The sequence below is a fragment of the Erythrolamprus reginae genome, chromosome 1 (assembly GCF_031021105.1).
Source record: "Erythrolamprus reginae isolate rEryReg1 chromosome 1, rEryReg1.hap1, whole genome shotgun sequence".
Taxonomy (NCBI): Eukaryota; Metazoa; Chordata; class Lepidosauria; order Squamata; family Dipsadidae; genus Erythrolamprus; species Erythrolamprus reginae.
This window is the reverse complement of record NC_091950.1, coordinates 315,213,770-315,226,616: the sequence shown is the minus strand read 5'-3', so window position 1 is coordinate 315,226,616 and position 12,847 is coordinate 315,213,770. Positions and strand designations below refer to the sequence as shown.

Here is a 12,847-nt window from a genome sequence, read left to right as displayed (position 1 = left end):
CACTTCGCAGTCCCATGCTCGTTTTTCTTGAATTTATGGGGAAGGGGCGCGCTTGGCACTTTGCACGGCAAAGCCAAGCAGCAAGCAAGGAAGATTTCGTTGTTAGAGTTTGGTAAGTGAGGGTCCTCTAATGAAATCTTACCCAGTGTTACAACAACTTTTTTTTTTAAGAATGCAAAATTCTTGTGTGATTTGGGTAAGAACACAGGTAATTCGAACACAGTCGAGCAATCTTTTCAGGTGCATTATTTTGCACAGTGATTGTTTTGCAATTGGTCTCAATTGCTGCCATCCTGTCTTCCATTGAGGACCTGTATACTGCACGAGTCAAAAAGTGGGCTGTGAAAATATTTACTGACCCGCATCCTGGACCTAAACTTTCAACTCCTATCCTCAAAACGTTGCTACAGAGCACTGCACACCAAGACAACAAGAACAGTTTTTCCCCCAATGTCACTTTGCTTAACAAATAATTCCCTCAACACTGTCAAACTATTTACTAAGTATGCACTTCTATTTCTACTAGTTTTTTTCTCATTCCTATCACCCATCTCCTCCCACTTATGACTGTATGACTGTAACTTGTTGCTTGTATTCTTAAGATTTTTATTAATATTGTTTCTTCATTGTTTATTTGACCCCTATGACAATCATTAAGTGTTGTACCTCATGATTATTGACAAATGTATCTTTTTCTTTTATGTACACTGAGAGCATATGCACCAAAGACAAGTTCCTTGTGTGTTCAATCACACTTGGCCAATAAATAATTCTATTCTATTCAGGTGCACTTCCAACTGTCTCAGGTTTTAGCTCTCTTACTTTGAAACTTTGCTGAAGTTCACAGGATAAGAACAGTTTAAACTTCAGCAAGGTTTCAGCTAAAATCTGAGACAGTTGGATGTGCACCTGAATCATTGTGCTAGATTGCTTGGCTGCAGGTGGTTGGTGGACATTCTTCCATAGGTTCCACTTGCGCAAAAGCTCTTTGTTAGAACTGCCAGGAATAATAATTATCTTGCAGCTTTCAGTTGCTTCTGCATAAATCAATATAAAAGTTTCTGACCTGTCCAACTCTATTCTCCCATATATCACAAAAGTAAGATTAAACTCTGAAGTGAAATTAGTAATACCTGGTAAGAATGTCCCAAAGGTGCTTTTTCAAGAGGCAATTGGACTTTCTGAAAAATCCAGTTAACACATGAAAAAAAACAAACCCAACCCTGACTGAGAATCTATACATATTCCTGGTAAGAATGTCATTTCTCATGGCAATGATCTAGCCATCCAATCTAGCCAATTGTATGGGAGAGCTTATATATTCAACTACATATAACAACTGGCCTTTTTAGATATCCTAGCAACAGCACTTGGGAAATGCTGTTGACTGCATTAGAATTAAGGATTACCATATCACTAGCTCTCAGGCTTAACTAAATTTCAAATATTCTCACTGTGAACAACAATATATACACATGTATAGACATTTAGCATCCAGAGCCTGCTCTATAATTTCCTTTGTTATTTGAACTCTCCTTGCTCACCTTTGAGCAAGTTTCTAAATATTAATAGTTTTAATGTATATTTAAGGTACTTAATTTTAATATGGTTTTATGGGTTTATCTTTATTGTGAATTGCCAAGAGTTCTTGGTAGTCACTGATATATAAAGTAGGGATGGGGAAAAATTTATCAAGGGGTTCTCTGCCCAGTTGCTGGGTGGCACGGCTATAGTGGGCATGGCCTAATTGGTCTCCTGCATCACAACAGGAGGGGATGTTTTTGCTCTCCCGGGGCTCTAGAGGCGAGAAACAGGCCCGTTTCCGGCCTTCCTGAACTTCCGGTAGGCCCGTTTTTCACCCTTCCCGATCCTCCACATGCACTTACCTGCATCCAAAAAGGGCCGTGTGGGGACTCCTGGGAGGGAAGCGGGACCCAACCAGGAATGGGATTTGGGGGTTCTCCAAACTGCGCAGAATATTAGCTAGAGATTCTCCTGAATCCCCAGCAACCCACCTTTGGATGGGATAGAAAGTTAACTATTATTAGGCCAAGAAAGTAGAGACAGCCTGAAAACTATTGGTTTCCAATATTTATTATGTTGATGCAATAATCTGTCCAACTAGAAAGGCAATGTTAGTCAAGTCACTTGAATTTAAAAGAAGATTGGCCTGTTTAATTCCAACTTATTTCTTAACATCTTTTACTAAAAAACAAGTAAGCAATATAGTGATAACAACAGTATTAGAGAGATTAAACTAATGCAATCATTTAATTTAAAAATGTAGAATGCTAGTTCTGCATAATGATGTTAATTCATTCCTTATTTGTCCTAAAATGTTTATCTGAATGACAATAGGCAATTGCTTTTATAAATAACTGATTTTTTGAAATAAATATGAATAAAGCATCCACATCAATACAGTAGCTATTTATTTATTTACTTATTTGATTTGTATGCTGCCCACCTCACCTATAGGCAATTCTAATTTACCAAGAAATTATTTATGTCTATGTAAAATGTTAGTTATCATATAAATAGTAAGTTTGCCCCTATTGATGAATATTACTTAAAGCATTATTTTGCCTGTTGACTTATGAAAACTATGCAACTAAACATTCATATATTCATTGGTCAAAATAGCTGTGACAGTTCTCATTTTTCTTTCATTTTTAGGTTCATATCTAAAACTATGATGTTGAAATACAGCTAAAAATTCAATGTTTGTTTATTTCAAAACATTTATATAGTCACCATTGTTATACCAAGCTCAAGAATTAAAGAATATTATTATAAAACATCTCAAAACTATATTAAAACAATATTGTTAAAACAATCATATATAAATAAATAAATAAACTGGCCCCAAGTTAAGCTTCTGGCATACAGTCACCTCATCCTATACCAGCACTTGATTAAATCTTTAGTGCCTTTTAGAAGGCTAGTAGGATAAAGGGCTGCAATACGTCAGAAGGAAGAAGGTTCTGGATGGGCAAGGGAAAAGGCACATTACCTATAAGGTTACAGACACCAAGATATGCCTAGCCTATCTACTAAAGATAGAGCAATCCTTATGGAAAAGTTGTTCTCACAAGTAGATAGATGATAGAGATGATAGATTAGATAGGTGATAGATATGAATGGAGGGATAGAGGATAGATAGATTGGACGGATGGACATAGACAGACAGACAGATTTTGTAGTGACAGAAATGAAATCTACCTGAATAGCAAAAGGGATGGATGGGTGGGGGGGGGGGGATAGGTGGATGGGTGGAAGGATGGATAGATACAGATAGACAGATTTTCTAGTGACAGATATGCAAACTACCTGAAAAGCAAAATAAATAAATAAAATATTTAAATATTTTATTGTTTTTAATGTAGGCATATTTAACTTTATCTTATATATAGAATTAAAAGGTTTGTTTTATTTAAAAGTAGAAAAAACATGAAATTATTTTATACACAGTGCAGAAAACCACAGTACTGGTGTATAAGTATCTTATTGTGCCTTCCAATAATTAAATCTCCAAATTTTCCACTTATCTTGAACACTTAAAAGACCGCACATTTATTGTGTATACCTTACTCTTCAGATACATTTCAAAAGTCTATGGTATTTTGATATAAACTTTATCATTTGTTGAATTCATAAAATGTCTAAGAAATATTACTGCATTACAAACATTAAAGCCCTTCCAGTTATGTATATGTGCAATTCCAGTCTAGTTGCTTTCCAACACAGCTGTTGCAACTGTCCAACTCACGTCAATTATACCTTCTAAAACATCTGTATGTCATTTACTCCAGGAATTTCCTAGGCTTGGTATCAAATTTAATCTTTCTTTTTCACTCAATACAGTTGTCTGGTGAGCTATTTCAAAATCTGTTCCATTGGAAATCAATGCTGTTAAAATTAACCCCTTGAAACTCCATTGTGCTTGCATTGATTACCTTGCTTGGAGGAGTTCTTGCTTGTTTTCAGAAGTCATAATTGACTGAGAACCCTGAACAAAAGGATTTCTGGTGTACTTATTGTTGTTTGGTCTCTTCGTAAGGAGGCACCGGCTCCTGAAATTGCTGCAGATGGTCCTCTTCCATGGATGTTTTCATGGTGGCCTCCTCGTATGACGGAGGCAGGCATACAGTGAGAAAGGCAGTTTCAGGCAGGAGAGTAGAGTATTGGATCCTCTGCTCATTGTTCCAGGGCAGCACTGAGAGAAAATCTGTCACTTCGTGCTCCGGAAGGGACTCTGGCAAGTCAATGCTAAAGATCTGAGCCTGAGGATTGCGTCGTTGGCAACGTCTGTAAAGGAAGAGCAACAGGAATGCCAGGAAGAGCATCACGGTAGCTGGTAGTATGATGCATAGGAATGGCTCTATGTCTTCTTTGGTCGAACTTGCTTTATGCTGACTCTAGAAGAAAGCGAGACAGGAATGTGTATCAGGCCTTTGCCAATTTCATTTTATGTGCATCCTGCCTTTCATAAAAACATAATCTCAATTCATATAAACCCACTGAAATAAGCAAATTAATAAAGCATAAACATAGATCTAACAGAAAGTGTTATCCCGTCCTCCCAGTGAAGGGCTACCAAAATTTTTACTACCACACTGTGGCCGTGGCTTATGCAGGACACCCTGCATTTTCTTTCAACATTTTTCAGTGCAAATTGGGTGCTCTGGGGTGGAGCTCCATTTTTGCCACCCCATTGCATTCCCCCCATGGCTGGGCAGTAGCCTACCCTTGACTCCTCCACTCGCAACAGAATACCCTACACAGCCAGACTTACAATGCTAGGTTTAGAAAGCTTAGAACTATGTCGCCTTAAACACGATCTAAGCATAGCCCATAAAATCATCTGCTACAACGTTCTTCCTGTCAACAACTACTTCAGCTTCAACCACAACAACACATGAGCACACAACAGGTACAAACTTAATGTAAACCGCTCTAAACTCGTCTGCAGGAAATACGACTTTAGTAACTGAGTAGTTGATGCATGGAACTCACTACCAGACTCTGTAGTATCACCACCTAACCCCCCAAACCTTACCCTTAGACTATGCACTGTTGACCTCACCTGATTCCTAAGAGGTCAGTAAGGGGCGTGCATAAGTGCCCCAGCGTGCCCTCAGTCCCCTGTCCTAATGTACAGTATATGAATATTATTATATCTTTGTATACCACCAATATATCTTTGTTATTATATCTTTGTATACCACCACTTAACAAAACAAACAAATAAAATTAGATAGATAGATAGATAGATAGATAGATAGATAGATAGATAGATAAGTGCTATTTTCAGAGTGTGCACAACTGAGCAGTTCTATGGAGCTCAATCAATCCTCCAAGAAAGTTTTCACTTGCCCTTAGAAAATGCCTCCACCTAAGGGCTAATACATTTCCCTTCTTTCAAGCCTCGGAGACATAGATTGGCATTTGCTATTGTCCCCTGTCACTCAGCAAAATCTTATTATGAAAGTTCAGAGGCTGTTTGAAAATAGCAAGTGCAAAGACTCTGTAGTCCCAAAGATGCTTTTTCAAGAGGCAACTGGACTTCCTGGTTTTTCTTTGAAGACATTTCACTTCTCATCCAAGAAGCTTCTTCAACTCTGACTGGATTTTGGGTCAGAATGAAGAAGCTTCTTGGGTGAAAAGCAAAACACCTTCAAAGAAAAACCAGAAAGTCCAGTTGCCTCTTGAAAAATCACCTTTCGGACAACCATGTCCTGGATGACTGAGAATCTCCATAGACAAAAACTGTAGCCTCCTTTTCTATTTCAATAATCACCTCCATCAAAACCCAAAATAATTGATTATATCTAATGTTTTCTTTCCCCTTATATCTAATTCCGTCTTTGCCCTTATCTCACTAGAAAAGCACCACTGAAATAAAAAGATTCCCCAGATAGTAGAAATAAGGATTCACTTTAGTATGTTTATCTCTTAAACTGCCTCTACTGCTATCAGATAGCAACTATCAGAGGGCTGATTTAGCAACTGAGTGACTAGGATTTTTAAAAAGTCTGGTATCTTTGTATGTTCCCTTTCCCAAAGGAAGTATAGTGTACTTTTGGCAAGCTACTCGGCTCTTCCCCTGTATGATTTCACAACTGACACTTTCCAAATCTATTTAAAATTCTGACTGAATTATATATAACACACATTATCTTGCAACTTAATTTATCCTCATCTGTGCACATATCTCACCATGTTAGAAGTAACTATAACCAAGAGTTTTCCCCAGTAGTGAGTTCTAAAACCCTTTACTACCGGTTTGCGCTCGCGACACTTCTGCACCTGCACAGAAGCATCCTGGGCAGGTGGGCGGAGCCTACTGCCACCAGCATTACCGCTGGCTTTCACCCTTATCATTCGAAAATTTTCTTCCCCCATTTAAGTACCATCTTAAACTTTGATAAGGGCAAATAGATTTTAAGAAACCCAGACAGGATAGATGATGAATAAAAAGCTACTAGTTTTGCTGCCAAATAAATCACAGTTTTTGTTACACTGCTCAAAAAAATAAAGGGAACACTTAAACAACACAATATAACTTCAAGTATATCAAACGTCTGTGAAATCAAACTGTCCACTTAGGAAGCACCACTGCTTGACAATCAATTTCACATGCTGTTGTGCACATTCAACTTTGTACAGAACAAAGTATTCAATGAGAATATTTCATTCATTCAGATCTAGGATGTGTTATTTGAGTGTTCCCTTTATTTTTTTGAGCAGTATATTTATCCAATGTGATTTTGATAGAGTGCTTAAATTATTAAATTTAGTACTCATTTCTTTTAAAATTATTTACCAGTACCTGTCCCGTTTATTATTTATTTATTTATTTATTTATTTATTTATTTATTTATTAGATTTGTATCCCGCCCCTCTCCGTAGACTCGGGGCGGCCCACAGCAATAATAAACAATAATGATAATAATAACACTAATAACGATAATATTTTTGTTGATTTGTCAAGACGTATATATTGTTTTCATTTTTCAGCTTAGTTAGTATCATTTTTCATACATACATACATTTAATCTTATTTTAAACAATTGCAGAAAACAGAGCCCATGATTTCTTTCTCACTTTACTTGTATTAAAACATGTAGGAATTATTATAAGTGATGTATGTAAGCATATCACTTTCATGATGAAACCATGTCATATAGCAAAATAATGATTTCTATTTATAGACATTAGGGGAAAACGATAACACAAACTCAATCTATTTTACACTTGCATTAAAACAATGCCTGCTTGGAGCTTGAAAAAAGCACCTGGAGGACTCTCAGAAGGAACAAACTCTAAGCAGGCTTTCATGTGTTTTGCACTAAGGAGAGGTTACAGTAGTCCCTCACCTATCGCTGGTGTTACGTTCCAGACCTGGCCGCGATAGGTGAAATCCGCGATGGGGAATTTATCGACTGATAGTACTTATTTAAGTATTTATATTGTAATTGTTTGGTAAGTTTTCATTGTTTTAAGTGTTTATAAACCCTTCCCACGATCGAGTTCGGCGGGCTGTTTAAATCTGCCGATCGACTTCCTCAGAAACCCGCGATGAAGTGAAGCCGCAGTAGGTGAAGCGCTGTATAGCGAGGGACTACTGTACTCTGACATAAAGTCCAGATCAGTGGAGGGCTGAAGTGATGGCTGTCCATCTCTACACAGAATCTCTGGAGCTCAGTCAGAGTGCCCACTGGCACTTACTTTCTCTCTTACTAAGGCCCTTCTCCCCCAATTGCTCAGTTTGACCTGGTGACCAGCTCTTGGAAGAATCCTGGTTGTGCCAAACTTCTTGCTTTTTTTTAAAAAAAAAAATTTATTTATTTATTTATTTACTTACTTACTTACTTACTTACTTACTTATTTATTTATTTATTGAATTTGTATGCCACCCCTCTCTGTGGACTCAGGGTGGCTAACAACAATGATAAAAACAGCATGCAACAATCCAATACTAAAACAACTAAAAAACCCTTATTATAAAACCAAGCATACATACAAACATACCATGCATAAATTGTAAAGGCCTAGGGGGGGAAAATATCTCAGTTTCCCCATGCCTGACGGCAGAGATGGGTTTTAAGGAGCTTACGAAAGGCGAGGAGGGTGGGGGAAATTCTAATCTCTGGGGGGAGTTGGTTCCAAAGGGCCAGGGTCGCCACAGAGAAGGCTCTTCCCCTGGGTCCCACCAAATGACATTGTTTAGTTGACAGGACTCGGAGAAGGCCCACTCTGTGGGACCTAACTGGTCGCTGGTATTCGTGCGGCAAAAGGCGGTCCCGGAGATAATTGAGAATTATGGAGGCCACTGTGCTCTTAGGTATCTTCAGTGCAGAAGAAATTTTATTGTAGCTTTCTCCAGATCTATGCTTTGCAATAATCCTGTCCCTTTCTGAGCTGTGCAGGGAGTTTCTTTGACCTTGTGGCTTTTGCTTGGCTACAGTAGAGCAATAGCACTGAAGATTTATATACCTCTTCACAGTGCTTTACAGCCCTCTCTAAGCAGTTTAGAGTCAGCCTATTGCCCCCAACAATCTGGGTCCTCATTTTATAAACCTCAGAAGGGTGGAAGGCTGAGTCAACCTTGAGCTGGTGAGATTTGAACTGCCGAACTGCAGCTAGTAGTCAGCTGAAGTAGCCTGCAGTACTGCACTCTATCCACGGTGCCACTTCGGCATCTCGGTATCCATTGTCAGCTGTGATACCTTCTGGGGTGGTGGTGTGTGCCATTCCAGATCATGTTCAGTCAATTTAATTTATCACACTCAAGGTGTAGAAATAAATGGGAGGCACCAGAATGAAATTTCACATGTTGCAAAGAGTCCGAGTACTTATGCCAATGTGTTATTTCAGTTTTTTCTTTTTAATAAATTTGCAAACATTTGTAAAATACTGTTTTCACTTTGACGTTATGAGGCACTGAATGTAGATTAAAGAGAAAAATAAATATTTTTCAACAACTGCATAATCAGGCTGCAGAACAACTAAATTGACAACAATGAAAGGGGTCTGAATACTTTCTGAATGCACTGTAAATGGAGAAATTGTCACTAGGAAGGGAAGGGGAAATTAAAAATTTATATTGTTCTTTAATTGAATACTGAATACATATTTAATGATACATAATATGGTAGAAAGGATTATGGTGAATATCAAATATTGCAGTGCTAACATTAAAATAAATACTTTGTGAAGAAAAAGTAAAGTGCAAACCTTTTATGTTTGATTCTATTTTACTACCACTTGAAGCCTAATGGTACAAGATAAATAGGATGTATTCCAAATTACACTTAAGTGTATCTGATTTTTATATCTCAGGAGGGAATGGATAGGTTAATCAATATTTCCAAATGCAACAGCAATGATATCATTTGTTGCAGATCTTTAGTATGAATCATCGGTTGACTTTAAGTATTCTGTGCTTTGAATACAATATAAAATGTGCATTGTAGATAGCTTGCCTATTTAAAACATTGACATTATTTTGGAGTTTTTCTCTGAAGCCTTGAAGGCAGTTTGAAAGAATTATTATACTACAGAGTGCAAACTTTTATTCTGTTTGAATATTTTGGTAAACCAATTTTGCAAAAAATCTTTGCAAAATATCCGTACTGGTTTAATCAATCCATAAAAGCACATACCTTCCAAATACATTGTTAATTTTGCAGTGCTCCTTATTTACACTTGGTCATACTGCATGGCTTATATATTTTGGTTGTGAAAGCATAGAAAAAGAAATCAGATATGACTAATACAATTTTTTTCAAAAAATATGTAGAATTGCTTCATTCGTTAATAAATAGGCACAAGAAAACCCTGTTGATTTATACAATGTTCTCATATTTCCCTAACCAAGATTTTAAAATAAATCAATCAGAACAATACACATTTATAGCCAAACATAGAAATTCCTCACTGCAGAGCAGGGTTTAATAGAGTAACAAAATTACTGAGTTGGAAGGGACCTTGGAGGTCTTCTAGTCCAACCCTTACTGAAGGAAAAGACCCTACACCATTTCACACAAAAGTTCTAAGCTGCTTCTCTCTTCAGTGTTTTCTTATATACTCTCACATGCACTGAACAAACGAGTGTACGTTTAAATTTTAAACAAAGGTAAAGAAACGGCAAAAATGTGGTTGATTACTGTGAATGGAGTTTGCTAAGCTATTTCAATCAAGGGTAGAAAAAAAATTGCATACACTGTATGTTTAAATATACTGTGTGTAGATATGAATCACCAAATGCAGATTCAAAGCATGTTGACTCTAGCATCAAGTAGTGCTTTGAAGGTGTAAATGAGTAATCACAGATTTTCCAAACTCATTCGGTATTAACTTCAGCACTACTTTTGTTTATTATAGTAATAGTTTAGACATTCAGATGGATGAAATAATATTTTAGGCATAGTCAAACAAAGATAAAATATGCAATAGGAACAATTCTATGAAATCATGCAAATATAAAGGATCACATTTATGCTTACAGTAGTTGACATCAACACAAAAAAACACCCTTGCAATCATTTACTCTCTATATTAGTACTATTACTCTTCTGGTCTGATCACAATAAGTTATTCTGTCTAACTAGGAGACCTAGAAATATTTAGAAGGAAAAAGTTCCATTTAATAGTCTGCTAAAATCCGTGGGACTTAATTCAGCGTAGACATGCAGAGAATTACATTACTAGCCTGTTATTAGTTTGATTTTTGACACAGTTTCTTATTTAAAGAACCAGACTAAATTACTTCACAGGTTACTGTAATCAATACTGAGAAAAATAATCCCACATGACCCTCAAACTCTCTTGCCAGGGTAGCCTTTCTGATCTCTTTCTCATACATTTCCCTTTTGCCACTCACAACACGATGAAAAATAATACAACCAAGGAAACAAAATTTGCTGAATAACACTTATTCTAATATCAGTAAAAGAGTCTGCGGAGAAAAAGACTGAATTGAAATAGGCTTAAAATGAAATGACAGATTCAAAAGCAGGCAGAAATATCCATTTGAAGTTAAGGTAAAGTTTTGAAGTAAATATTTTGAGAAATCTTCTAAGAACAGAAGTAAATTTGCAAGGAATGTAGATGACACAAACCTGTAGCTCTGTTTCCACCAATGGCACACCTGTTTCACTGGTTAACCAGTCATAATTTCCCCTATCAGCGTGTCCAAATTTCTTCCAGCTACTACTGTCCAAAAGCCAGCGCATACTTTCATGGATGTGTGGGGTTTGTTCCTTGTTTGTCCTCTTCAGTTGTGGTTTTCTTTTGGATTATTTTTTTATATTGTCGCCGCTCTCTTTTCCCTACCCACCCTCCCCTGATACTAGGCCTATCTTAGAATACCTAAGCTGAAAACCATGTTGATATTCTCTCCTGTTCTTGGCAGTGAAGAAGGAAACGGTAGAGCAGTGACCAAACGAATCTTGGATGCTATTTTGTCTTCCAACTCAATCTCTCTGGATTTGCTTCAGTGGCCTACATTACCAGGGAAGCTGGCATCAGGTATCAGGGAAGAGATAGCCTTCTGATTGGATGGTTGCCTGCATTAGGATTATTAAAGGGGTATTTCCATGAGAATCTGAGTGCACATGGTCCTTCTAACTCTGTGGATAAATCTTTGTCTACATTTATGGTCCATATACACATAATTTATATATACATACATATATATATACATAATGTGTTTGTGAAGAGGAAGGGAGCCCTAATGCCATAGAGAGATAACAAAGAGCTTACTTCTCCCTAAGGGTTAAGGAAATATTTCCACTTGGATGCAATGTAAATAGCAAAAGCAGTTGCTGATAGGCAGGCAAGGGCATAGCTGAAAGCTGTTCTGAATTATTTAGAGGTATTAGAATGTAGATGTTAATGATAAATCCGCAAAGTAGCTGATGCTAGAAAAGGTTTTAGCCACTGAGAATACACAATTGCTTTCAGCGACTCATCTAACGGGCTTAATTCTGCTCTTTAATCTTCTGTATCATTTTTTTAAAAAACAGATAAGTATAGTTATGTTTCAATCATATGATTTAATTATTCAAAGCAAAACAGACTCCAAATGGTTTTTAAACTCCCGTTACATCAAGACTGTATTGATAAGAGTAGTAAGATGTTAGCATGATCACTTGGTGGCTCTTATCTTTTTTTTAGTTCCCCCTTGGCTTTATTCTGATCTTAACATTGTTTGGGAAACATTTGATAAAATTGTTTAACAACAAGACATAAAGGCTCCCTTCGTCATTAGCACGCGAAAAGCAAAGGAAATAATCTCGGCCCATTGGTATCCATGCAAGCAATTCAAGTGTAAAATTGCTAAGTGTTAAAAATATGTGACATGGTCGAATAGTCCTTGACTTACAATGACAATTGGGACCTGAATTTCCATTGCTAAGCGACGCATGTTATTTGCCTTGGCTGTTAAGCAAATAACAATACAGTAGTTGTTAAAGTGAATCATATGGTCATTAAATGAGTTCAGTTTCCCCCCATTGACTTTGATTGTTGGAAGCCAATTGGGAAAATTGCGTATGATGACATGCTGGTTGCCAAGCAGGAGTGGGTTCCGGATTCTTCTACTGCCGGTTTGCTCAAGGACGCAACACATGTGTGCGTGGTACACAGTACTAAAAAAAGCTGTGCATGTTCAGAAGCCAAAAAAAAAAGAAGATGGCGGTGTCTATGGCACCACTGAGAGAACTGTCTTGAGGCTGTTGCAGGCCTGGGTCACCGCCGGTTCCAACAACCCAGGCCGCCAAGTTACATGCATGGATTTTGCTATGTAATACTATACAGTGTTCCCTCAATTATCGCGGGG

At 37.3% G+C, this 12,847-nt stretch overlaps 1 protein-coding gene across 1 annotated transcript; it reads right to left on the bottom strand.

Moving 5' to 3' along the window:
- Nucleotides 1-3,860: 3,860 nt before the first annotated feature.
- On the bottom strand, nt 3,861-11,279 carry SMIM28 (small integral membrane protein 28). The gene is made up of 2 exons (XM_070739940.1): nt 11,127-11,279; nt 3,861-4,418 (listed from the first exon to the last, which is right to left on the bottom strand). Exons 1-2 carry the CDS (start codon nt 11,238-11,240, stop codon nt 4,035-4,037), a joined length of 498 nt encoding a protein of 165 aa, XP_070596041.1. The 5' UTR covers nt 11,241-11,279; the 3' UTR covers nt 3,861-4,034.
- Between the last annotated feature and the right edge of the window lie 1,568 nt (nt 11,280-12,847).